This window comes from Carettochelys insculpta, chromosome 11 (genome assembly GCF_033958435.1).
Source record: "Carettochelys insculpta isolate YL-2023 chromosome 11, ASM3395843v1, whole genome shotgun sequence".
In the NCBI taxonomy this organism is placed as follows: domain Eukaryota; kingdom Metazoa; phylum Chordata; order Testudines; family Carettochelyidae; genus Carettochelys; species Carettochelys insculpta.
In genome coordinates, this window is record NC_134147.1 from 26,941,809 (window position 1) to 26,968,373 (window position 26,565).

The 26,565-nt window shown below is 39.7% G+C and overlaps 1 protein-coding gene across 1 annotated transcript in view; it reads right to left on the reverse strand.

The window, feature by feature from the left end:
• The window catches only part of EEFSEC (eukaryotic elongation factor, selenocysteine-tRNA specific), a 170,857-nt gene that overhangs the window by 102,306 nt on the left and 41,986 nt on the right, over positions 1-26,565 (reverse strand). The window contains exons 2-4 of the mRNA XM_075005776.1: positions 24,286-24,493; positions 17,189-17,285; positions 10,407-10,571 (exon numbers count right to left, since the gene is read on the reverse strand). Coding sequence (XP_074861877.1) covers positions 10,407-10,571; positions 17,189-17,285; positions 24,286-24,493 — 470 coding nt within the window. The remainder of the gene's footprint in view (positions 1-10,406; positions 10,572-17,188; positions 17,286-24,285; positions 24,494-26,565) is intronic.

The window sequence follows — 26,565 nt, forward strand, 5'->3', positions numbered from 1 at the left end:
AGCATACCATACTACCCTTATTTGTGTGTTGCTGCCTACAGAGCCCAGTGGCCAGAGAGTAGCAGCTGCTGACTGAGGGCACAGCTGTGCACGGACCAGTGCAGAAGTACAGGTGGCAATACTATACCATACCATCCTTATTTCTGCACTGCTGCTGGCAACGGCTTTGCCTTCAGAGCTGGGCTCTTGGCCAGCATCTGCCACACTCCAGCTACCCAACTCTTGAGGCAGTACCACTGCCTGCAGCAGCACAACCCTCACAGCAATAACCTTGCTACCTCCCACCCCCACCACTCACAGCTTTTTGTGTCAGGACCCCTACTGTTACAACACACTGGAATTTCACATTTAATAGCTGAAATAATGAAACTTATTATTTAAAAATCCTATGACCATGACATTGACCAAAATTACTGTGAATTTGGTAGGGGCTTAAATTTAGTTAAAAAAAAAAATCAGGCACCAGACTAAGATATTGGAAATGCTGATTGTCTCAAGAAAAATTCGTTTAGAAACTCTTATTTCTATCTCATTTTTCTGCATCTGTCTTCCCAATTGAAAAATTATTCCTTACATCTGCTTGTAAACGTTTCTTTTTTTCAAAGACATACTTTGCTTCTGTTGTTGATTTTCACCATGAGAAATCAGCAAGCAGGAAGGTCATCTCTTATATCTTTCTTTTGCCTTGTCTACTGTATACCCTGTATTCAGAAGATAGCAAGAATCAGCTGGCCCAGATTCTAAAAACGGGCCCATTTTGTTCCATCAACAAAAATATTTATAAGATCAAAGGGAGAGCTATTACCAAATCTGCAAAAATTCAACTTTTCTTTCATGGTATTGTACATGTTTCCATTCTGATTTTTGTGACCCTGAAGAACTGGCAAGTTTGTAGTTTTAATTTCAGTCATCTGTAATGGAAAATCTCAATACAGGCATTTCATATGACGCTTATGACTCTGTCATCTGGACAGTTTACATATTATGCCAATGGATATTCTAACACAGGCACTCTAGTAGTGCTTCCTCGTTCTCTACATTATAAGTAGGCACTAAGAATTACTAACATTGTATTGTTATAGGAATGCTAAGGTGAAGAGATGAATCTTGCATTTTTTCTGACCATTTATGTTACTGTCAAAAAGAAGATGACAGATTCATGTGAGGAGCTGGAGAAGACTTTGGAAACTAAACTAATTTTCATGCAAATTTACATAACAATAACAAGAAAGAATAAAATATACAAAGTTTATAATAGAATAAATTGTTTATTAATGGTACATATGCCAATGTTCTCCAGAAGAGTTGATATGCTGTATTAATTATACTCTCTGAAGAGAGTTTCCTGGTGACTGACTAAATCTGGATGACAGACACTCACTGATCTCTGTTTCCCCCTCTTACAGTCAAATGCTAAAACTCATCTTAATAGCTCTGGCTGAGCAAGGATTGAGTAGGAGCCTCAGCATTTGAATGAAAAGCTTTTCACCAATTCCCAGAACAACAAGAAGTCCTGTGGCACCTTATAGACAACAGATATTTTGGAGCAGAAGCTTTCGTGGGCAAAGACCCGCTTCATCAGACGCATGAGTCGGGGGTGAGGGGGCGGATCCAGAGGCGTCCCAGAAAAAGGGAGGGCCAGAGCTGACAAGGTCTATTCAGCATGGTGGAAATGGCCTATTATCAGTAGTATGTATCAAAAGAGGAAAAAGCAAGTCAGATCAGACAGGGGGATGTGGGACTATTGTCAGAGTCTAATGGGGAGATATTCCTCTTTTGATACGTTCTACTGATAATGGGCCATTTCCACCTTGCTGAATAGACCTTGTCAGCTCTCACCCTCCCTTTTACTGGGACCCCACTCTTTAAATACCCCTCTGGAACTCCTCCCCCACTCATGCACCTGATGAAGCGGGTCTTTGCCCACCAAAGCTTACGCTCCAAAATATGTTAGTCTATAAGGTGCCACAGGACTTCTTGTTCTCGAAGATACAGACTAACACGGCTCTCTCTCTGATACTTGTCACCAATTCCCAGATGTAAGGGGAGGTTTATACTTTGTAAGGTGAAGGGTCAGTCAAGCAAAGTGATGTTTGCATTGTTTTTATTTTTAAAAGCATGATCAAATGAAGATTTCTACTGTACATGGATGACCAAGGAAAAACAAAGTGACATTCCTTTCCCTCATCCTGAGTGATTACTGAAATTTTGCTAGCACCTCCAGCAGTTGAGCTTTACCTATTAATTTACCTATTAATTCTATTAATGACCTAAAGGTATGTGTGTTACTGAAAAAGAACTTTCGCACCGTTCTTCAAAGGGAAACAGCCGAGCTGGCTTTTACATTCAAATTCGGCACATTAACACATAGTTTAAACCGGGACGGGAACTTTCTGAGTCATTATAGGGGCTCATCTGCATACTTGGCTTAATCTAATTCTTGACCTCCCCCCACACCCCTCCACCCTCTGATTTGCTCACCTTGATTATCTTTTTCTGATTTGTCCTCCTTGCTTACTGTTTTTTGTTCTCTGTGCCTTAAATATTGAGTCTGTTCTGGTCTGGCTATGGTCTGAAGAAGTGGGTCTGTCCCACGAAAGCTCACCTAATAAACTATTTTGCTAGTCTTTAAAGTGCTACTTGACTGCTTTTTACCTATTAAGAATGTGACGATAGGTTATTGCCCTACAAAACCCATTTGTATTAACGTTACAGCCACAGCAAGAATGCTCTGTGAAAGATACATTTACAAATATAGGTTATCTTCCAATCATCATTCAACCGTGTCAATAAGGTTTTTGCTCAAATGTTATGTGTACGTGCTCATGGGTCTGGTCTGAACTGAATTACACTGAGAACAATTCTACCTGATAAATAAAAAGCAGATTAAAAAATAACCTTTGGAAAGCAAAATATTTTTTTTTAAAAGTTAATGAACTGGCAGCAGTAATACTTAAGCAAACAAGCTTTGCAAACAGAAAACAGCTATCGTTGGCTTCAAAAAGTTGCCATGAAGTTTAAATTGAAAGCATTTTGATAGAGGCTTGTAATTCTTGTAACAGTGCCTAAGAGTTGATAACTAACATGGTTTCAATCTAGTGCTGGATTTTGGTTTTCCCACTCCCAAGAAAGTGACATATGGTCATTTCCCCCAGACAACCAGTTCAATGCCCCTCTTGAATGGGAAAAATAGCCATTAAACAAATTCAGTTAGATTCCTTCCTTGATAGCTTAGAAGCAGCAGCACAGTGAGCCTAGTCTATACAGTTGCCAAGGGACTAAGGGCAAGCGTATATGGAAATGGAGAATAGTCCTACAGAAATCATTTTTTGAATTCTCCAAAAACGGAATATCTATCAACTGCCTGACCACAAAATCATATACATCACTTACCAACATCTCCACCTGCAGACTACAATGTCAGAACAAGTTTCACAATACTGGCAGAGCCTGGCTCATTTTAGGCAAGATCCTTGTCACAATCCTCAGCCCTTTTTCTTTTTCTCTCTGTCTCTGTCTCTGTCTCTGTCACACACACACACACACACACACACACACACACACAGCTCTACTAAGATAGCTCCATGATGTGAAAAATTGCCTACCTAGAGCTTTTATTCCACGCTCAACTGTACATACCCTCACACACCAAGTCTTGTACCTCTCCCAAGCAGCTGACCAACACACTGTCAAATTATTTGAAGTTGCACATTGGTCTCACCCACATGAATAAAACATCTCCTAGAGTTTAAGCTGAAATTATCCCATTTTTCACTTTCAACTGGAACTCAAATGAAATCTGACTCCCCGCACCCCTCCCCCAAAATAACCCAAAGCTGGGGTAACCCTTCGCACCACCGAGCTTCAAAGACATATTATTTTGTATCATCTGCACTCAAACAGAAGTACTTCAAGATGCCCAGAGAATTAACCCCAGTATTAACTCAGCAGACAAACTGGAAAAAAGCAGATGGTGGTGTGGAAATACAGTTAATGTTAAAAGTAATGGGAACTATCTTTTCTCCAGCCAGAAAGCACAAATCCATGCAGCAGAGCTCCTGAATAAATATTTTATGACTACGTTAACAGAAGCATGGCAGAGGTGAAGCGTTTATCCCTAAACTGGTGTAAGGAAGGAATTCACAAGTGGCTTTGAAGGAGCTAATGTCCAACCTTCCTTGGCTGGAACTGGGTACCAGTGTTCACTGGAAGCTGAATACTTGGGCAGCCACCCAGGAGAGTCAGGTACCAACCAGCTAATTAGCAGAGCACCGACAGTGGGCATGATATGGTTCTACTGGTGGTGCACACCTGGGTGTGCCTTGGTGCACATAACAAAATTTATTCCTCCCCAGATGGAAAAACTTAGAAGGAACACTGCTGACACCCAGCATATGTATCACCTAAAAACTGCAAATGAATTTTTTTCCCTAATTTAGCATTTGAAGAGTTAATTAAATGGCACCAGGCAAGCCATTCTCCTACCATAAATGATCACATTAAACACATACAAGCTCCAGATATGTAACGTATGGTTTGTATTAGCAATGCTCAGGTTGGCTGCTCTCCCTCTGGCTTTCTTCCCTTCTCCTCTGACCAAGGGGAGGAAGGAGGGAGATGAAAATACTTATATACATCCAGCTCCCTCTCATCTGTGTTTTTTTCCAGCCCCAAATAAAATGAACCCAAAAATTCGGAGCCCTAACCCACTTAAATCACACCTGTTAAATAAGAATACATCGTACACCCCACTTTGGATAGGAACAGAAATGTTGTACATTAGTTATTAGGTACAGATATTGCAGAGAACAGCTAAAAATACAGAGGCTTTCCAGTGCCTATACTAAGTCCAAGGCATTGATTTTAAATTATTCTTTCAAAAAATAGAGACTAGAAAAAAAATGAACTGAAAATATGAGAGATTAAGATTCAGAATCAACAACATTAAATATATGTAAAAATAGTGGAACTGGTTTCTCAAGAACCTGAGCACCTACTGTTCCTACTAACATTCATGTAATTTGTGGGTACTCACATCTTTTCAAAAATCAGGCCAAGTATATTTGAAGACCCTTACTCTACTACTAAACCATACAAAATTGAGTTCATAAGCCCTTTTCATATTCAATATCCCAAGCAACTGAAGTAAAATATTTTCCATCACAGGCCACATCGTACACATTTTACTTATATAAGTAATTCTCCCCCCTCTCCCTGCAGCACAGGTAAAAACAAACAGGATGTGATCTGATGTGAGTAATTTTTTGGTAAAGGGGTGGGAGAAAACTCTTAGACTCCTCCCTAAGTCACTGGTACAAATGTTTAAGCTGAAGTATATTTGTAATTTTAAAATATATGTTTGAGTTAGTGACTTGGGATTTAAAGATTTAAAAAAAAAAAAATAGTTATTTAACCTACCCACAGAAGGGTCACCAAGATGCATTTATGTTCATTTACTAAATTCACTTCACTAATTTTTTTTTCTCCCCCTGAGTTATCTGATTTCAATTTTACGGTGTTTCAATTTTAAAAGAGAAGGCTGGCTGAAAAAATGTGGTAATGATGAATTTATAGCATACTTTAAAGAAAAACAAACTCCAGTAGGATCTAGAAACAAAGTATATGAAGAACACACCATTTGCCCTGTAAATATGACATCTCACACTACTTATACTTCTATTTTTTATGAAGAGGTACATCTTTGAAAGCATGCAAATAGCATTTTTTAGGACTGTAAGCTCATTGGCACAGAGAACATGTCCATTTTTGACCTTCAACTGTACCTATCACATTGATGATCCTGATCACGCTCACTAGCAACTATGATAACAAAAACATAAACTTACAAAAATGAGGCTAAGAAAACAATAAGGTTGGCAAAATCAAGCAGTCAAAAGACAGGCAATTCCAGAATTAAGGTTGCCTGAATTAAGATTCCACTTTGGCAGAAAAATTAAGAATTCAAAATGATTTTGAAAAACTGGCAAAATGATCTGCAAAATAAATGTGATAAATAAAGGACAAACACAAAGTACTACACTTATGAAAGACTAATCATCTACATAAACTCAAAATGGGAAATGACCGCTTACGAAGGAATAGTGCAACAAGGATCTGAAGTTTATAATAGTGAGTCACCAATGTAATAACGCTTCAAACAAACATACATCATTCTGATATGTATTAGCAATAGTGTTATCAAGACAAAAGAAGTAGTTCTACTTCCTCTTTTCTCCCACTCCCACCTTTTATTTATTTTTTCCAGTGCTCCCTATCCCCTGGGTTACTCGCTTTTAGGCTCCAGATTGTCTAGTATTTCATACTAGGTACATTGTTTCAGGTTTCACAACAGAAAATAAAATGTTCTCATTTCTACTCTCTCTTTTCTCCCACCCCAACAGGGAGCATTTTCTGGGACTTCAGCAGAAACAGACCTTAAGTCCAGCAACCCTCCCCAGACTCTCTGGACTGAAGACCAGAGCCACACATGACATGTCTCATGAGGCTGAAGCCCCAAGACACCCCCGTCCCCTGCAGAGCTGAAGCCCCAAGCCCCAGCAGGTACCCCCTGGATCTCAAACTTATGAAGATGGTCAGATGCAGGTTGGGATGTCTGTAAGTATGGCCAACCCTGCTTAGATACTGAAATTAGAATAGTCAGTAGAGTGCAAACTGCTCACAATGATTTTCACTTACTAATTTCTTGAACTAACTCAGTGCTGCCTAGGGAAGTTTTAAGTCTCCTCCAAAAAACAAAACTATTTAAATTTATTTAAATAATTAGGAAAACATTCTTTTCATTTAATAAAATTTAAAAATACAAAGCTACAATTTGGACCTAAATTATGTGACAGTGTTTTTCAAAGGACTGCTGGAGACATCTGAGGTCTAAGGTCCAGAGAAGAGACACAAGAGACATGGATTCTTTCAATGGGTTTGCTCTTACTCATATTTGACCCTGGACAAGTAATAACCATGGCATGTCTGCATTTTTTTATTTGCAGAGTGATGCTAAGGATATTCACCCACATTTACAAAAGTGCTTCATGATTTAGTTCAAATGTGATAAACAATGACTAAGGACTTGTCTACACCAACATACTGTTTGTGTGTGGCAGGCTAGTCAGGGACAGAGTCATGCAGCAGCTTTCTACAAATGAAATGAAGTGCTCCTGTACACAAGCCCTTAAGGATTAGTAGTATTAAAATCTTGAATTTTCAATCACCCTCTTTGCTTTTGGCTAAATTCTCAAAGTAAAGTATACTTACAACAAAATGTCAAAACGTATGTTTTAATCTACTAACCTCAGTCCTAAAATGAATGGATAATTATAAATAAGAACCTCATTACCAGCTCGGGAACCTGTTTTTACAACTAGTAGCAGAAATGTCACTTTATATCAACAAATGAAGTTTGTAAACAAGGAGGAGGTGAAGATTTAAAGACAACTGGAATAATCCTAAATGATTCAGAATCAGAAGACTGCTGATATATTTTCACAACAGAAATCCTAGGTACATGTTCTTCAAATGAATCACGTGTTAACAAATAAAAGGTATTACATTATCTGGATAGAGAATAGTTTGCTGTGTCAGTGCTTTTTGCCAAACACATACATATAATTTTTCTCTTTGTGGTATGGATAATCAACCCCAGATGGCAATTTACATAGGCACTTTAGTAGGTAAAGGAATCCATGCACTGTTGGCGTTCTCAGTCTCAATCAGAGAAAGCATGGGTGTTCGAGAATGTCACTGTTTATTTTTAATTGCTGTGTCCCTTCTCTGTGTAGGTTCAAGCGGTCAGAGATGTCTAAGTCCATTAGTAGAATTAGAAAGTGATGCCACTTCATTTGGTGAGAAGGTTCCTTACATTTAAAAATGCAGCTGGCTTGCAATGTCCCCAGATGCCCAGTGGGTACCAGCTGTCAATCTCAGTTATCATAGGGTAAGGGCAAAGAAAGGTTAGTAAAAGTCATGAACTACAATGTGTTGTAAAATATGCTTTCTCCATTGCCTTGTAGTCCTGAAAAAGTTTTCCTCTTTAATAGCTATACCAGCCAAATTCTGTGTGGGGATAAGGCAGGCATAGGATGAGTTGCCTCTCTTCTCTGTGCCTCAGTTCCCCTCTCTGTAAAATGAGAATAACATCACCGACTTATCTCATGAGCTGACATTAGTACAATCAGAGTACCAACACTATGTCCATGACTTCACAGAACTAAGGTCAGAGTCTGCCTTGCTGGAGCTCTAAGTTCCAAGCAAGACAGTAAGTGGATTAATTCATCAATGTTTGTGAAATGCTAAGAAAGTCAAGTGGGTCTGCCACACGAAAGTTCATCACCTAATAAATTATTTTGTTAGTCTTTAAAGTGCTACAGAACTGTTCTTTTGTTTTGTGAAGACAGAGACTAACACAGCTACCTCTCTGTCACTACAGAAGTTACTATTTACTGTAAATGCCAAGTGTTTATCTTCTCCTTCCTCAAATTCATTCCACACACACTGCCCCCCACCCCCCGCCAGTCTCTTCACTGTTGGTTCAACAGCCATCCACCCTGCAGCTCTCTCTCTGTGGAAAAAATTCCTTCTCCCAACATTGCAGCCTAACAGACTGAATCTCTTAGTAAATCCCACTTTAAATTAAATTATGGTTACCTATTTCAGTTAATAAATCTGAGGAAAATAATCTGCATTACATAAATTATTTCATACACTTCACTTTTTTTTTTTTTTTTGCTGTTTACACTTTGTCCATGAACAGAGCATGTAATCTCAAATGCATTCATTCAAATTTATTCTCAAGTTCCTTGAGCCAGTAATTCTGCCTAAATTCATCTAAATTGTGAGTTTTATAACCAAATATATGAACGTGCATATTCAATTGTAAAATCTGTAATTTGAACTGTTCTTCAATCACCATACCACACATAGCAAATTTTATGAAAAATATACAACTCAACGTTCATTTTGAGGAATAGCCAAGCCATCAATTCATTCTTAACAAGCATGTGTACTAAAAAAAGATTGTGTAGTAAAATATGCAAAGTAAATGTGAAAAGCTCACTAGCATATTAAGATTCATTTCTGAACAAGAAGAAATAATTTGTGGAATTATTTCCCTCCCTGTTCATTCAACTGCCTCTCTAAAAGTTCATTCTCTCTGTGTTATTTACTATGCCCTTATAAGTCTATTGCATAAACATGTTGACAGGAGAGAAGCTATTTAAAATAGTGCTCTGGTCTACCACAAAAGCTCAACCTCCTTGCTCAGTCCCTCACTCAGTCAGAATGGCTGGGGAGAGCTTAGGAAGCAGCATGATCAGTCTTCCTAGGCATTAGCCCCTAATAGCATTTCTGAAATGACATCAGCTAACCTAGGAGTTGTGTTGATGACCTCCAAAAGGAGTGCCATCCAGCCTTCTTCAATCAAAAGAAGACTGGAGTCCATTTAAATCAACAGCTGCAGAATGCTTCATAAGATCTGCTCACTCCCTCTTGGGTAGAATTCTCTGCCTTTGGCCATATAGTTAACAAACACCTGTGAATTGGTCCTTCCCCCACCATATAAATCAAGGGTGTCGAATCTCCTTTAAGAATAATGCATTTTTAAGACAAAATAGCAATAAAAAGTTCAGATAACATAGAAATTTAAAAGGGCTTTTTGGAAGGCCTTTCGACTTTCTATAGGGTCTGTAAAATGTCAGAGTGCAACCAGTCAAATGTCTCCCAGCAGCTCTCTCAGAACATGCTGACATTCATAAATCCATGATGCACACAGAGATTTGAACACAAAATGCTTTCATGCCCTCTTATGGTGATTTTCCTAGTCTCCTCACTTTCTCCAGAAATCTACCTGGATTCTTATACAGCCCCAGTCAATATGCTAGCCAATACCTTGAGTTCAAGGCTGTCAATCAAAGAAGGAAGAGCACACTGCTGAGTCTTTAGGCATTTTATATCTAGGAAACCTGATTCAAAATTTATTCACTTAACATTACATAGCTTATACACTAAACCTGGCCTCCTAACTATCCCTTCCACTTGATAGTAAAGTTGATTAAGCAAAAGGGAGTGGAGAGTGAGTCCCTATTTTTGGCTGTCCAGTTTGTTTAAAACAGCTCTTTTCAGGGTCTCCTCTCTTCAAATCTCACCTTCAGGTTTACATTTCCCTCGCAAATGTCATTCTATAACCAACTAGACAACACCATGTTACAAGTTATACTATATCTCAAATGACTGAATTTCTACCATCCTTGCATGCTCAGGCTGGGCTGCAGCATAACAGGAAAATAAAGAAGTTAAGAAAAATTGGACAAACTAAGAAACAGGAAAAAAAAAGTGCCGTTCCTTATTGAGTATCTCTCAGTCTCATGGGGTGGGGCTAGGGGAGCAGACACACGCACCTTCAGGGCAGGAATCTCTACATTATCACCAAGGCTAACGGAGCCAGAAAGAACAGTCCCTGTCATCACTGTGCCTTGACCCTTGATGGAGAAACAGTGGTCGACAGCCATAAGGAAGGGTCCCGTGGGGTCTCTTGTTGGCAGGAAAGCCTGAGACTTCAGGACCTGAAAGACAGACAAAACACATACCATGTCTTGGTGAAATGTCATGACAGGCATTATGCAAAGACAGCAAATGGATGATTGATTCAATAAACTTGTAGTTTTACTGACTTCAGGGGTCCCACAACAAGCTTGAAATAGTCCAGTGTCAAATAAACTGTGAATGTTACAGAGAAGATGTACACTTAGCAGCAGTAGGAGGGGATCGATTTTCTGCCACAGAAAGATTTGGTGCTGCACATTCAGCTTGGTTAGCAAAACTGTACTGCAGATAAAACTCCTGTGAAATTAAACAGACACAGTTGCAAAAGAGAATGAAAACCCCTGCAACCCATATCTTAAAAATAAACACCAGTGCTTAGTTAAAGTTCATTTATCAGTACAGCTTCTCTGACTTGAAGGAGGAGTTTACTGTATATATAATCTTAAAAGGCCTTAGAAAACTCATCCCTGCCTCTGCCCAATAAGAGATAATGTATTGCAATAAGACAAGAGATTTTTAATCAGGCTGACTTAGGTATTACGTTGACTTTTCTTGGAGGAATAATCTATTTTCATGCTGGCATTTTTGTAGTTCTCTCTCTCGAAAGCACCATCTTCATTAAGCTCAGGACAAGCATACCTCAGCTAGGATTTCACTGTATTTCACTAAGGGTGTGTCTACACTTGCATTTCTCTTTCAAAAGAGGTATGCAAATAAGGTAAATCAAAAATGCAAATGAGGTATAAATTTGCATATTTGACACCTTATTTGCATATTATAATTTCAAAAGAGCTTCTTTCCAAAGAAGAAAGCCAGTGTAGATAGGAAGAAGGATTCTTTTGAAGGTGGGTTTAATTTTGAAAGAGCAGCATCTACACTGGCTTTCTTCTTTCGAAAGCAGCTCTTTTGAAATTAGAATATGCAAATGAGGTGCCACATATGCAAATTGATACCTCATTTGCATGTCTCTTTCGAAAGAGGAATGCAAGTGTAGAGGCACCCTAACAAAATGTTTGTTAAAATACAAGTGAAAGATGAAAAAAACATAACTATCATGGTCTGCAATACAGTGGCCAGTAGTGGTTCAGAGACTTGGTTCACATCAATCCTATACTCCTGTTGTAAGAATTACAAAAATTTCTTTTGAATTTGGTACTAATGTGTCTACCCATAAAAAAGCGTACAACGGGAACAAACGGTTCCAAGCTGCTTTGGAAGAAGAATAGGAGATCAGTTCAGGGTGAAACAGTCACTTGAAACAGTTATAAAATACTGAGGAACAATGGCAGTGCTTGCACAGAACTTGCATGCTCTTCCAGTACTGGGATTCCCTTGAGCAGAAACTGAAAGTTCTACTAAAATTATACAGTTGTTTTGACACATGTATCCTAGCAACAAAAATTCAACATCAAAGCCACTGTCGCTTGCAGGATGGATAAAAATCAATGATTTTTTTTTAAATAAAAAAACAGATTCTTATTATTTAAATCAATTTTTTATTTTTAAACAATCAATAACACTATGTTTCTCATTTAAAATTAACAGTTACAATTAAATCTTATCACAGACAAGTTACACATATACCTCCAATCTCATAACAAGGAATTAATGGCTCTAGTCCGTCCAGCCTCACTACTAGCTCTTCCTTCTAGAAAGTTCTGGTCTTTCAATTCCTGTTTCTCAGCAGACTAAAAAGTATGGTGTGCTAAGACAGATAAAAGCTGGATAGGATCGTTTTTGTCCTGTGCTTATGTGGTAGTGGACCTTGGCCAAGTAGGGCAAAGGAGTTAATTAAGATATTGACTTAAAGACAAAAAAGACAATGTATACGAAAGACAGCAGAGGCATAGAAAGAAACAGTGGAGCGCACTAGAATGAAAAATGGAAGACATTTAGCACACACACAGCTTCCCACACCTTTGCCACAGAAAAACTGTCCTGCCTTCTGGACATAAGAGTGATCATATAAGTGAATATTTTGAAGAAATTTGTTTCCTGGGTAAAAAAGGAAACTGTGCCAGGTCTAAGCAGCACAGGAAGGTTGTGAAGGATCTAGTCCCAAGAATGAAACATCATGAGTACAACTGCTTAGTGGGAGAAAATGATGTGGATGAAGATGTGAATACAACTTAAATAATTCATTTTGCAATGCAACATTCTTCAAGACTATGCTTTTTTAGTATAATTTGGCAAGTAAATTCCCAAGATGTTTGCTGTGTTGGATGTTGCAGAACAAAAAGTTTAGCTTAGCTAACCCTCATGGCTTGCTTAATAATTACCTAGGCTTAGAATGTATCGCTCAAGCATACAATGCAAAAAGCTCCAGTAAGAGAAATTTGGAGTTGCCAATTGCCATCAAGTGCCATTTTTTATTTTATATTACATAATACATGCCCTTTATTTTGCGCATCTTGGCCACAGACCATAAAGGTGAAGCTAGAAGGCTATTCCCTATTTTATTTCATAACTCAGCTTTGTCAGGGAAACCCCATTCTCTACTAGTTCCTCAAAAAACAGAAGTGCCACTGAGGAGTACCTCTAATTTTTTCCATCCACAGGTAGAATAAATTTTGTTATGTGCACCATGTTTTGTTGTGTGTGGATGTGTACCACAAATAGAAACACATGCTGCCCACTGTGGGTGGCTCTGGCACTCTGCTAATCAGCTGGGAGGCACCTGAATCTCTCCTGGGCAGCACCCACAAGCACTCAAGTTACAGGCAACATAGGTGCCAGAGAGTTCAACGGTGCTTACTCCAAAATTAAGTGCACTCTAAGCAGAGTCAGTCTTAGCATTTTTGGCAACTTGATTTAAATCAGTGGATTCTTTTTTGGTTATTTAAATCACCTTGATTTACATCAATCCACCATAGTCTTTTGCTACCCAGTATTTGAACCCAAATATCCACAGTGGGGAACCCAGTGCACTACGCACCCCACAGTCCGACCTGATAAGAATTTAGTAACACTAAAGGAAGAGTTCAGTTTACCATAGCTATAGATGATAGAAGTACCTATAAAAGTTGTCCAGCACCACCCATTATAACACAATGTATTCAGTTTATAATTTTGCACATTAACTGTTTGGGCTGAAATGTTACATGCTGGATGTCTGCCTCAGGCTGAATTTCTCTGAGAAGTTTCAGCGAAAACACTTCAGCCATTTTTGAGAACTAGGTTAGGAAAACTACACTGTTTTGCCATTTAAAAAGCCTGGCAATATTTTCTCTGAAAACTTTTAACAACCCGTACTTGGGAACAGGGACTTGAAATTTGGTAGGGGATAGTTTATATGCCAGGGATGTGCTTTTAGTTGTCCTCATGAAATTCCATTCACATTTGGCCAAGTTATAAGACTTTGAAAACAACTTAGTTTGCAAATGTTCAATAGATTTTTCGAGTTTAGCAGCTAAAATTACTCATTCCCTCACAACTCCTACATGTGCCTGGACGGCACGTGTCATCTCCCCATATGAAATAAACACGCTCAAGCCTGCTTACAGGGCCAAAATCTGGACTCTCCTTCAATTGCAATTCCCTGCAAAGATAAAGGAAGGCACCAAAACCGTGAGAAGGAAGCCAGTTCCTCCTGAACTATTAATAATGCCCCGCCAGCATCCATGCAGCATGGAGGAAAAAACAACATGATCCAAACACAGAGGACAAGAGCTCAGGTGGGGAGAGGGAAAAATAGAGAACCTAGTGAGACCAGAGTGGGAAGAATTGGAGGGCACGCAAAAATCAGCACACATTTAATCTGTCTAACCCTGAACTTATAAAATAACACCACCCCCTCATCTCACAATGTTGTTGTGAAAATAAATTCACTGATAAATTCAATGGTGTTTGTAAAATTCATGAGGATGTGAATAACTCTAGTCAGAACACAGTTTGAACAATGCCCAGTAAATGAGGCACTACACACTGAAGAATGACAAGAAAATTAAATACTCAATTGCCGTTCACATTAAATAAGTACCATCCACCCAGGCACTGAACTCGGCAGTACTCCTGTGGAAAAAAAAATCATCATCATGTAATGACGACTGTATCATAATCCACACACAAAAGAGACAAACTAAGACTGTCCAAATTTCTTAACTTTTGAGTGACTGAGTTTACAATCTTAGTGGGTTTTTCACATTTGTTTCTGCAATTATAAAAAGATACTGTTCACAGATTTGACAGAATTTTAAAACTAATTTTACTCACTGTTCGTAATAGTCTCTCACAATTTTACAAGAAATTTCTCTGCTTAATCATAACAAATATCTTCCCCTACTCAACATTTACTAGTCTCTTAGTATGTAGTTGCTCGTTGCCACTGAGGCTACATCGTCACTTCCGGAAAGACCAATGCTACTATGGTCGATTTTCTGGAGTGCACCTGGTAGGGTACGTGTACAACCAAACTCACAGGGCACAGATTGGTGCTGGTACTCCTGCCCTTCATTAGCAGAAAGGAAAGCTGACAGGAGCAAATGCTCCCACAAGCCTCCTGTAGTGCAGAAGGCACAGAAGCCCAAATTAAGGTGCAGACCAAAACTGCTGAGATGTAGGAGCCTGAAGGAGGACAGATACACTGGGAACTTGGTGAATGGGTTTCTGTTTCCCACATAAAAAAAAGCACTTGAGGCTCATTAAGAGCAGGCTAGTTAGACATCTGCAGCTAGCTAAGGCTGACAGGGTCACCTTTAAAAGGGTCCCCTCAAGTAAAGGAGAGGAAACAGACCAGGAAGTGATGCTGGAAAACTCAGGTGTGGAGGAAAGGGGGCACTCAGATAGGTAGCAGGGAGAAGGTGTTAGAAGTAAACAGTTGAAGAAGTGGTCCAGGGAAAGGCTGCTGTAATTGAGGCAGAGGAAAAGCCCTATCAGCTGCCACTATTTAGAGTACCCAGGCCACAGCCCACAATAGCGGGCCTGCTTGGGATCCCACCACCCTTTTTCTAGAGAGCTGCCCTAGCAGGAGGGCAAGATGCCAGGTAGGGATGTAATAGAGTATCCCATTACACAACTAACCAATAAACATCTGTTTATCTGTTAGTGCTACTGGTTACTCCTAGCCCCCCATCCCAAATAAATAGGGAGTGCTGGCTGGCTCAGCCTCTATCCCTGCTAGAGCTAGGATCAGGCAGTTTCCCCCACTGTTGCTCTGCATTAAAAAGGCTGTCTCAGACTCTGTTTCCTCCTCCCTCCCCACTCAAATAGGTGCACATTGATCTGGTATTCCTTTTTTTAAATTATATTATATAAATTATATACTTGTATACTTCAGCTCAGAAGAACATAAAAAAGCAGTCATGTTGCACTTTAAAGATTAACCAAATATTGTGTTAGTCTTTAAAATGCTACAGGACAGCTTTTTTGTTTTGTGAAGTTACTAACTAACACGGTTCCCTCTCTGTTTCTATTCAGAAGTGTCTTCACTTCTTTGTGTGAAATGATTCTGGGCAGCACTATTCTTTGATCACTCCATCTTAACTATACAGTCGCTGTCACCACAAAAACAAAAACCTCAGTGTTGTCTGAACTTGACAAATGCTAACTGTCCCAAACAGGTGGGACACAGTCAAAATTACTTCTGTACTTTTTCCAGGAAAGACGGTAGCTACTGGAAGATGCTACCAAAGTATGAGGGTGAGATCTGGGAGGAATACTTTGGCAGGGGTGGTGAGGGAGAAGAATGGGAAACAAAGACCTGATATGAAGGCACTGAAAAGCAAAGTGGGAGGGAGGGAGGTAGGATTACTTTGCAGAGGAAAACAAAGACACATGGTCCAGGGACCAGGAAGGACACTAGAAAGTGAGGGACGGGCAATGTAGGTGAAGATTAGGTAAATGCTAACACAGCAAAGCCCCAGTAGGGGCTAGCAGCCCACATAAAGAATGTTGGCACCAATACGGGCATACAGAAAATGAGTGGCAGAGAGTAACAGAAAATCCAAAAGGGTCCCATCAACAGCCAGGACACTGAGCAAGCCAGGAGGCTAATCTGAGGAAAGCCTGTGTGCTGGCTCAGCCTTTTAAATGCAGAGCAGTGGGTGGGGGAGGTCAAACAAGTAACTGACAGAAATTTTGGCATTTACCATTTACCAGAATACTTGCTCTTTAACATTGCTAGTACCAGGACCATTTGAGAGGTCTTGCCCCATATTAGTGACTTGCCTATCAGGAGAGTGGCTCAGCAGGTGGAGACCCTTGCCTCTGGAAAGGCCTGAGGTAATGGGAGGGTCACTGTGAGCCTCTGAGGCACGCAGAAAAAGCAGCCAGGAAGCACAGGACCAAGTGCACAATGGGTGCCCTGAAACACTACATAATTAACGTAACTGGAGTTGCGGACCTTAACTCGACCTTCTCCTTTAGTGTAAACCGGCCCTGAGGCATAATATGTTAGTTCTTTACAACAGTTCTTCACTAATGCATAATTGGTTGCTCAAAAAATATGACAATAATTAACTTTTGGGTCAAGCAGATTTGACTTGTGTGTGTATGATTAGAATACATTCCTAAAGAAGTGCTTAGAACTCTGCACATTAATATCACAAATTCATTAGAAGTAAATATTACTACAGAAACACTGAAGAACTTAAGAAATTGTGCCATATTTTACAGTGTTTTCCTTTTTCTTGACACGTACCTCAATTAGTTCAGAAACACCTAATGGATTCACAGTCTCTGGGGCTTCTGGTCCACCAGGCTTAGCTGCAACAGCAGTAATAGGACATCCTTGGAATCTAAAAGAGAAAAAGAATTCCCACCATAAGACCTCAAGTCCCCCACACATGCAACTAGAGGAGGTAATAATAATCTCATCTGACAATCCATATGAGGAAATGGCCTTGGATATTCATTTATCTAGTTCTGTAATAACAAAAATATTGACATCTCAGAATGTGCTATTTGTGCCTCTCAATTTATTACAGAAGCTTTAACACTGTTAATTTTGCTTTGTTGTAGTTTCTGCAATAAATAAGAAAATATTACAGTTTGACTTAGAAGGCTATTAGTTTAAGCAGGGGTCACACTGAGTCAGCTTGTGGTGGGCTTACTAAACTGGACTTTCTTCCCAGGATGGTTCCCATCTAGTGCTCCAAATGCTCTTCCTGTCACAAAAAACTTCAAGGACAAACTTCAAAATATTATTTGGATGTAAAACAATGCAGTGATATCTGACAAAGGCTACTGACACCCTTAAACCATAGCACTGAGATGTGCTTTGACTCAGATCAGGGGATGTAAACTCTGAATCCTAATGATCAGAATGGAAATGTCAACAGTGTTGATTATTTTACTGGTGATCAAAGAATACTAGAAATAAGAGGAAATAGTAGTTTAACAGACACCTTGTTTTGCCACATCCAATGACAGAAATTTAATAAAAGACCACTACGTCACCCAATTCAACCATGGAGTTTGATCACAAAGGGAAGTCTTAATTTGTGTCTTTGGACTTTTTAATTTCTGACAGAATAGGTAATATTGCATCTTCCGGGTGAACACAAACTATTGGTTTACCTCATCTAATAACTCATTTTGCCATTCCCCCCCGCCCCCGAATGGAAACAAAATGAAAACCTGCCTTTGTAAGGACCAGGACCATAAATAGAGTTGTTTTAAAAAGCCAAAACAGGCCCCTCCCCACCCTCCGGTCACAATGGCTAGTAAAATAAGATTATAAAAGCAGAACAGCAGGGAAAAAACTTGCAATAGCATGTTAGTTCTCCTAAATACTCAATTGCTGCACTACAGACAGGCCACAAACTCAGAGTACATACATACCCTTTTCCTCTCCTACTCTTCCAAACAGAATTTTTCACGGCATTAAGGCAAGAAAATGATGGGAAAGAGAGAGCCAGCTCATTGATAAGGAGAAAATAATCATGAAATGTGCTTCCTTTGCAGAAGTTATCAAACACTAATACAGCATACAAAGTATTTTCTCTGTTTGCACTCCACACACCTCACGGCTCTCAAGAGGTAAGGATAATGAAAATGCACACTGAGAATTCCAGCCATTAACAATAAAGCCTTTAGAAATTCAATTATTTTTATCCAAACACCTTTGTGCAATAAACAAATTAATGTTGAACCAGATGTGTCATTCCTTCTTCAAGAAACTCATGTAACGTAGTCTAGAAGTGTTACATGCTGCTTTTAGAAATACATTTAGATATAAGAACAACAAGAAGTCTTGTGGCACCTTCTAGACTAACAGATATTTTGGAGCATAAGCTTTCGTGGGCAAGGACCCGCTTCATCAGATGCATGAGTCGGGGGGGGGGGGCGGGTTTCATACATCTGACGAAGTGGGTCTTTGCCAATGAAAGCTTATGCTCCAAAATATCTGTTAGTCTAGAAGGTGCCACAAGACTTCTTGTTGTTCTCAAAGCTACAGACTAACACGGCTACCTCTCTGATATTTAGATATAAGAAGACCCTATTAGATCTACCTTCCTCCACCATAAAAAACTGCAAGTGGTGTCTTAGTCTCCACCAAACAGAGAGAAAGGCAAGTGTAAGCAAGGAATCCAAACCCCCAACTGCACCACAAAAATGCCCCACACATTCATTTTGATTTTTGGGTGGAAATATTTTTGCTTTGATTAATTTTGGGTGATGATCTGCAGAATGGTCAACTGTTGAGTAAGCTACATTCTGAAAGCACCATAACTGCAAATGGATGACAAAGTTTTTCCACCACACAATGAAGCTAGAAGGTTGCTGCAGCAACTGCCAGCGGACCCTGTGCAGGGCGAGAATGGACGGAGGTTGGGGAAAAGGGGGGTTGCCAGCAGGGAGAGGGGGCCAGGAACAAGAAGCCTCAGATGGGGAGGATGGAAGGAGGTTAGGGGAGAAGCAGGGCATGCCAGCAGGGAAGGCCTGAGTGCTGCATGTGCTCGAGTCAGGGTAAAAGGAGCTGCAGATTTTTACTTACAATACTGGCCAGAAAGGGGCTGTTTATTTGTCTCAGACAAAGGAAAATGCCACCCAGAGACACCCAGTAGAAAGTGCAACAATAGTGATTTGCCCTGCTTCAGCTTCTTGCTGACTTCTTCCTCTGTAGGCTCCCTCCCATTCATTTCTTCATTGTGCTCCTGAGTTAGGTTGATTTTGTGAGCTCCTGAGGGCAGTGCTTCTGTATTTAGCTGACTATAACTACCCAGCACTTACTTACATCATGTTTCACCAAAACATCTCAAAGCACTTTACATATGTGTACTTACAGATGAGGAAACTGAGGCACATAGTTGGATGGGTCTGGCAGAATCTGGTTGGTGGCTGGTAGTATCAAGCAGGGATGGGCAAGGGTCGATTCTGGGGACAGTTTTGTTCAACATCTTTATTAATGACCTGGATGATGGAATGGATTGCACCCTCAGCAAATTTGCAGAAGACACTAAACTAGGCGGAGAGGTTGATATTCTGGAGGGTAGGGATAGTGTCCAGGGAGACCTAGACAAATTGGATTATTGGGCCAAAAGAAATCTGACGAAGTTCAACAAGGACAAGTGCAGAGGAAGGAGAAATACCAAGCACAGTTACAGGCTGGAAACAGACTAAGCAGCTATTCTGCAGAAAAGAACCTGGGAATAACAGTGGATGAGAAGCTGGATATGAGCCAACAGAGTGCCATATATCAAGAAGGCTAACAGCATATTGGTGTGCATGAATAGGAGCACTACCAGCAGAGCTAGAGAAGTGATTATTCCCCTTTATTCGTCACTGGTGAAGCCACATCTGGAATACTGCATCCAATTCTCGACCTCCTACCACAGAAAAGATGTGAACACATTAAAGATAGTCCAGCAGAGGGCAACAAAAATATTAGGGGGCCGGAGCATGTGACTTAAGAGGAAAGGCTGAGAGATATGGGCTCATTTAGTCTCAGGAAAAGAAGAGTAAGGGGGTGGGGGGATTTGCAGCCTTCAACTTCCTGAAAGGGGATTCCAAAAGGGTGGAGAGAGGCTGTTCTCAGTGGTGACAGATAACAGAATGAGGAGCAATGGTCTCAAGTTGCAGTGGGGAAGGTCTAAGTTAGCTATTAGGAAAAACTATTTCACTAGGAGAGTGGTGAAGCTCTGAAATAGGTTATCTAAGGAGGTACTAGAATCTCCTTCCCTAGTGGTCTTTAAGTCCCAGCTTGACAAAGCCCTGGTTGGGATGGATCCTGCTTTCATGACAACCTGAGGTCTTTTCCAACCGTGTGATTCTATGATTCTATTCTCTTTCTTCATTGCCCTAAAGTCATGTGGCAGCAACTGTAATATGTTGTTGTCAGGGTCCATATCATTGTCCCCCCTACTGTTGTAACCACACTAGCAGCCATGATTTATACTTGGTTGTTGATACATAACTTCACCCAGAGCATGCACAGAACCAGTAGTTTAATAACTGGAGGCAACTCACCAGAGCCACCACCACCACTGGAGTCGTGCCACCATGTGACCTGTGCTGGGGCTGGAGCCGCTGCTAAGCAAGCCACACCACACTGCAGCTGGAACCACCCCACAGCTGAAGCCACCACCCCACAAGCCACGCCTGGGGCAGCAGCTGGAGCAGCGCTGCGAGCTACGCAGGGCCGCAGCTACCAGAGCCACAGGAGGAGCCGCCACGAGCTTGTCCCACCAAGCGGTGGGGCACGTACAGTGAGCAGGCAGCGGGTGCTCCATTTGTGAGGCTCTAAGGAGCCACATTTCACCATAAGGCAATGTCCAGTTTGCCACACACAGTGAACAGAAAGCATATTGGACACCACAGCTTTAGGACAAGTTCACATTAACAATACTTTTAAAAATTCTCAACAGATGAGAGGTCCGAATGCTGTATCATTTTGTTGATGGGTGGGGAAAACAACAAATGTCTTATATATGAGCATCCCTGCAATTAAATGTCTTCAACTAAATTATTATGAAAGACCGCTTATCTCCAAAGGAAACAGTTGTGATCAACTGAGAGGACCTTCTCTCACAAATAGCAAAGAGGGGCAAGGGAGGGAAGACAGAGCATTTTCAGGCAAGAGTTTTCACTCTAGAACTTAGCTCCCCCTTACTCTGACAAAAGCATCCATCTTCAAGGCTGAAAGGCTTTTTTGTGTCCCCAGTGTTTGAAAAAGGATTGGGTTAAGAGGGTATGTGTACAGTTCTGCAGAGATACAAAATTTGTGTCCCCACCCACCTCCATAGCCACGAAAAAGAGCCACAAATATCCACATTCACAGATATAAAGTGGATATCTGCAAATTTGAGTTATATAAAATTTGTATCCACATCCACAAAATAAATGAGCCACAGATGCCGATACCTGCGGATATAAAGTGGATTATCCAGAGATTTGCAGATTTCAGAACAAAGGTTTGACCACAACCAAACTCCACAAGCAATGAGGTGTCACTAGAAATGTAGATTTTTCTCTTTATTTGCTGTATGTTCTCAAACTTTAACCTATGACTCAAGTGTCATGAAGGAGTAATGATCTCCAGTCACGCAAAATTAAATGAAACTTTATTTTGCCAACGTTTGATCAGATTGCCAAGACAAATTATTATAAATCATTACTCTCTCAAATTTACCTGATTTGTACCAAACAGAATTTTGTCTCATAAGAAATATGTAAAAATGTAAAAATTATTTTCATTTCCATTTCAAGATAAGAGATGTGCAGTAGTTCAATCTTGCTAGGAAGTAAATAAAATTGTAGGAAAACTATCAGATAAAATTAAACCTTTATGTTTAAAGTTGTTCGTTTTTGCAGTCAGATGATCATTTTTGGGAGTAATGAATCGGAATTCTTACGCAGCAGCGATCTAAGTGTGATCATGTATCTCTAATGAACTTTATTAACAAAAAGGCACAGCTAAAAACACTCATATATTTGGTACAATCAGAGATGGGGATTTAAAAAGTTTAAGCCATCTCACACTAAATTACAGCTATCTGTATCCTCAAAGAATTATAAAAATTGAGAGTTTCTTAATATACATAATAGGGAAAAACAAGTTTTTTAATATTTATTTGCTTTCCATCAACGACTATGAAGGAGTGTCACAATTTGCAGAATTTTGTCTCTGTACTATGTACACAAGAGGAAACTTCACTCTAGTGATCTCTATGCTGTGCTGATCACAGGGAAACAGACTAAAGAACAGGGAAGCTGATAAATAGTAAGATTTTCAGATTGTTCAGCTGAATGGAGGACACTATCCCGGCATCAAAAATAAGTTAAACGCGAGGTGACATACAACTAAGCTCTTCTGGCTCCTTTAGCACTGATAAAACCCTCACCTTCGAACTGTCCAATCTACTTCTGCTCGTATACCTGCCACTGGAAACAAAAATGATTTAGCAGCTAGGTAAATTATTTTGTTAGTCTTTAAAGTGCTACTGTACTGCTTTTTTTGTTTTGATAGTATGTAGACTAGCACGGCTTTTCTCTGTTACTCAGCGGCTAGGTAAGTATGTGTAAGAATTTTTTCCACAGCCATGACCTTGGACAAAACACTTTACCATCTGTGCTTCAGTTTTCTTATCTATAAAAAAGGAGATAGCACCTTAAAGCCTTGACCCTTGGGGATTTGAGAGGCTGCACTTGCATTCAAGGATCTCAAAAACACCCAACACATTACTTAATGCAAAAGTATTATTTTTATGACACCAATCTAATAATCCCAATCTCAAACACATCTTCCATATTCTCAATTTACACCATCCATCACACTGATCTTTTCACATTAAGACCAATCGCACTTCTCACCTTCAATTTAGGAAAGATTTTAACTTCTCCTCCCTCTTTCTGTGCTGACGAGATTCCCAGACTGCAGAATGTGTTACAACCCCATACAGAAAAGAACCAACTGATTTTTTTTTTTAAGCAGGAGCTTTTACTTCTGTTGTTTTACCTGAGGTGAATTCAAAGACAGCTTTTAAATCACTTAACTACATTAATTTTGGTTTCTCACAGCATTACACTGAAGCCCAATGTATAATTAAAATGTAGGGGAAGGTAGCACGCAGCGCTCAGCAGTGTGAGAAATCCACTCAGTTAGCTATGCAGCCCTTACCCCATTGTAGACAAAGCTAGATCAAAAGCTGACTTGGTCCATCAACACAGTTAAATCAGGGAGGTTGTGTTCCACAAGCAACAGAAAAGTCCCTTTCACTATTGATGTGTGAATCTACTCTGAGGTTAGGTGAGTATAGCTACAACACCTTAGCTGTCATTGACATGGCCATAGGGACAAAGCAGCCACCATGAGATCTTTAATGACCACAATGAGCAGCTGAAGCACACAGCATGGGAATCACAGCAAATTAATCCAAAAACCTCACAAAGTCCTTGACTTATACTGAGAAAATGAAGTGTGTTAACTAAAATTTCTTAAATGGCATGTTTAAAAATACCATTCAGCGCCTAGTACAAATAGAAACAGCCATATTTAAAAGTGTGTTAACTAGCTATGGTCAATGCTAAGGACCTGAATAATAACCCAGCGGTGCTGTCTCAAACTGGAGGAAAAAAATACCACAGCAACTAAGTCACATCAGGGGATCAGAAGCAAAATTTAGGACTGGGTTTGAATTTCTTGGAGAGGACAGGGTCAGACGAGGAATCTCTATCCTTTCTAAACTTCCATACATGAGCTCTCTTTATGCCTGTATCTAATCTAACCAAGGTGTGGAAGCACCTCTGAAGGTAGGTAGAATGCTTTTTTACATTAGAACATCTTTAATAACTTACTTTGTATTTTCCAGAGTCTTCTGCATTTTCTTGGTCATCTTCTCAATTGCTGCCTGTCTCTTTCCCTCTGGAAGAAGATCTGTTTTGTTCAAAACTACCACCATCTTCTGGCAGGCAATTTGCCCAATCACCAAGCACTCTGCTGACTGAGTCTGCATCCCTTTTGTCACGTCTATAACGAGCATCATCAAATCAATAATCTGGGCACCTGGAAGAGAAGTCAATGTTACCATCATACCTGTATGACCAAAATCAAAGCCCCTCTTTCCAAAGTGTGTTTCTGTAAATATGGACCATAGTATAGCAATACACACACACACACCCCATGAGGCCCATGTGAAAATCCAAAGCATGTTTGTATTCAGTGCCATTTGAAAACTCAAGGAATTTCAACATAGAGTGTAGTTACAGCTACACAATGAAATCCAAGATTGTTAAAACTAAGTTCACCTTTTGTACCCTTGTGACAGCATCACAGTAAGAAGTTAAACAATATATTTGTTATAATATGATCTTTGCTTTAGCATAAACATAACATCTCAACTAATTCAGTAACACACTGTAAACAGATTAATACGCTACGAGATTTATATACACTGTTTACACTGCGTCACACCACAGTAAGAGCAGAGTCAGACATACCATGCTGCATGTAAACACATTGCCAAGATTATTGAAATAAAACGTAACACGGTCTAATTTGCAAGACTTTAACATACTTTATTTACTGCAGGCATATAATATTGTGCCTACCTTGGATCTTTGCACAATTGCTAATATGATTATTTCTCAATATCCTCTTGAACAAAACCACTAAGAAAAGAAAGGTCTCAAGCTCCTAAAAGTGTACAAGCAAATGGAAAGTTCAGAAATACTTGACGGTACTCATTAAAAAAAAAAAAAAAAAAACCAGAAAAAAGCCTTCTCCTCAGGACATCTTTAACTTTAAAAAATACTGTCTTGGAGCATTTAACCAGTGATCTAAAGGGGGATGCATGTGTAATCAGCACCGTTGAAAATAAAGCCACTTTTATTTTTGTATTTAGATATGGATTTAGAAGCCTAACTTTAGGTACCCAGGTTTGAAAATGCGGGTCTTAATCTATAAAACAAGAAAACAGTTTCAATGCATGCGTAAATGGAGAAAATCAACAAATGAACTAGATGGCCCAAAGATGTTACATCTGTGACAAGGATAAACTGGGAACCTTCAAACAGGTTAATTTTTCCTCTTCAAGCTCTCATTTGGACCTCTATGGAACAATATTTGGGAAAGCATCAGCCAAAAGCTGGGCGAGCAGAATTCACAGTAAGTGCATAAAAGAATGAAAACGTGAAGAATTGCAACCATATTACTACTAAGGTGAAGAAATAACCCCTGCTGGGACAGGTACCTTGTTCCTTCCTTCATCAAAATACTGACAACAACAGTTTTGTGTTTGGATGTTGAAAAGGAAAAAAAAAAAAAAAAAAAGTCAGGTGGGGAACCTGAATGAGTTACATGATTCAACAAAGGTTATCGTTATGGTCAGATCTGTTAATAGTTTTTGACTGGTGGGCTGGAATATCTGCATTAATAGATACTTCAGAACAAGGGGGAGATTTAGGAAACACTCTGTTCTTTAATCAGTGAGAGCTGACTTTCATCCTTTTCTGACAGTGTCTAAAGCTTGGCACAGAAGAAAGTGCTTTTCCAAGAATACTAAACTTTCAAACTGCCAAATGACAATTCTCAATACATTTAAACAAGTTTTTAAAGTCACCTGATTTATATACTTTTCTGAGGGTTGAGGGAATTGATTAAACACCATCAGTATATTGAAGGGCCCTGTGGCACCTTATAGACTAACAGAAAAGTTCTGAGCATGAGCTTTCGTGAGCACAGACTCACTTCATCAGATGCATCTGGTGAAGTGAGTCTGTGCTCACGAAAGCTCATGCTCAAAACTTTTCTGTTAGTCTATAAGGTGACACAGGACCCTTCGTTGCTGTTACAGATCCAGACCAACACAGCTACCCCTCCAATACTTGACATCAGTATATTGTCATTCTGCCTTGAATTAAAACGCATGCAATACGTGCACTTCAGATCTCTGCAACAGCTGAACAAATACACGTATATTTCCCACATACCCACTCTTCCAGTGAGAAGGATGTAGTTCACTTTGAGTCTAAATTTATCTAGCATTCTTATGGCCTCATTTTTCCTCCAATTTCTATTAGTAGCACTGTATCATCACAAGCTCTAAATATCACTAAGTGAAGATTCCCATTATTGAC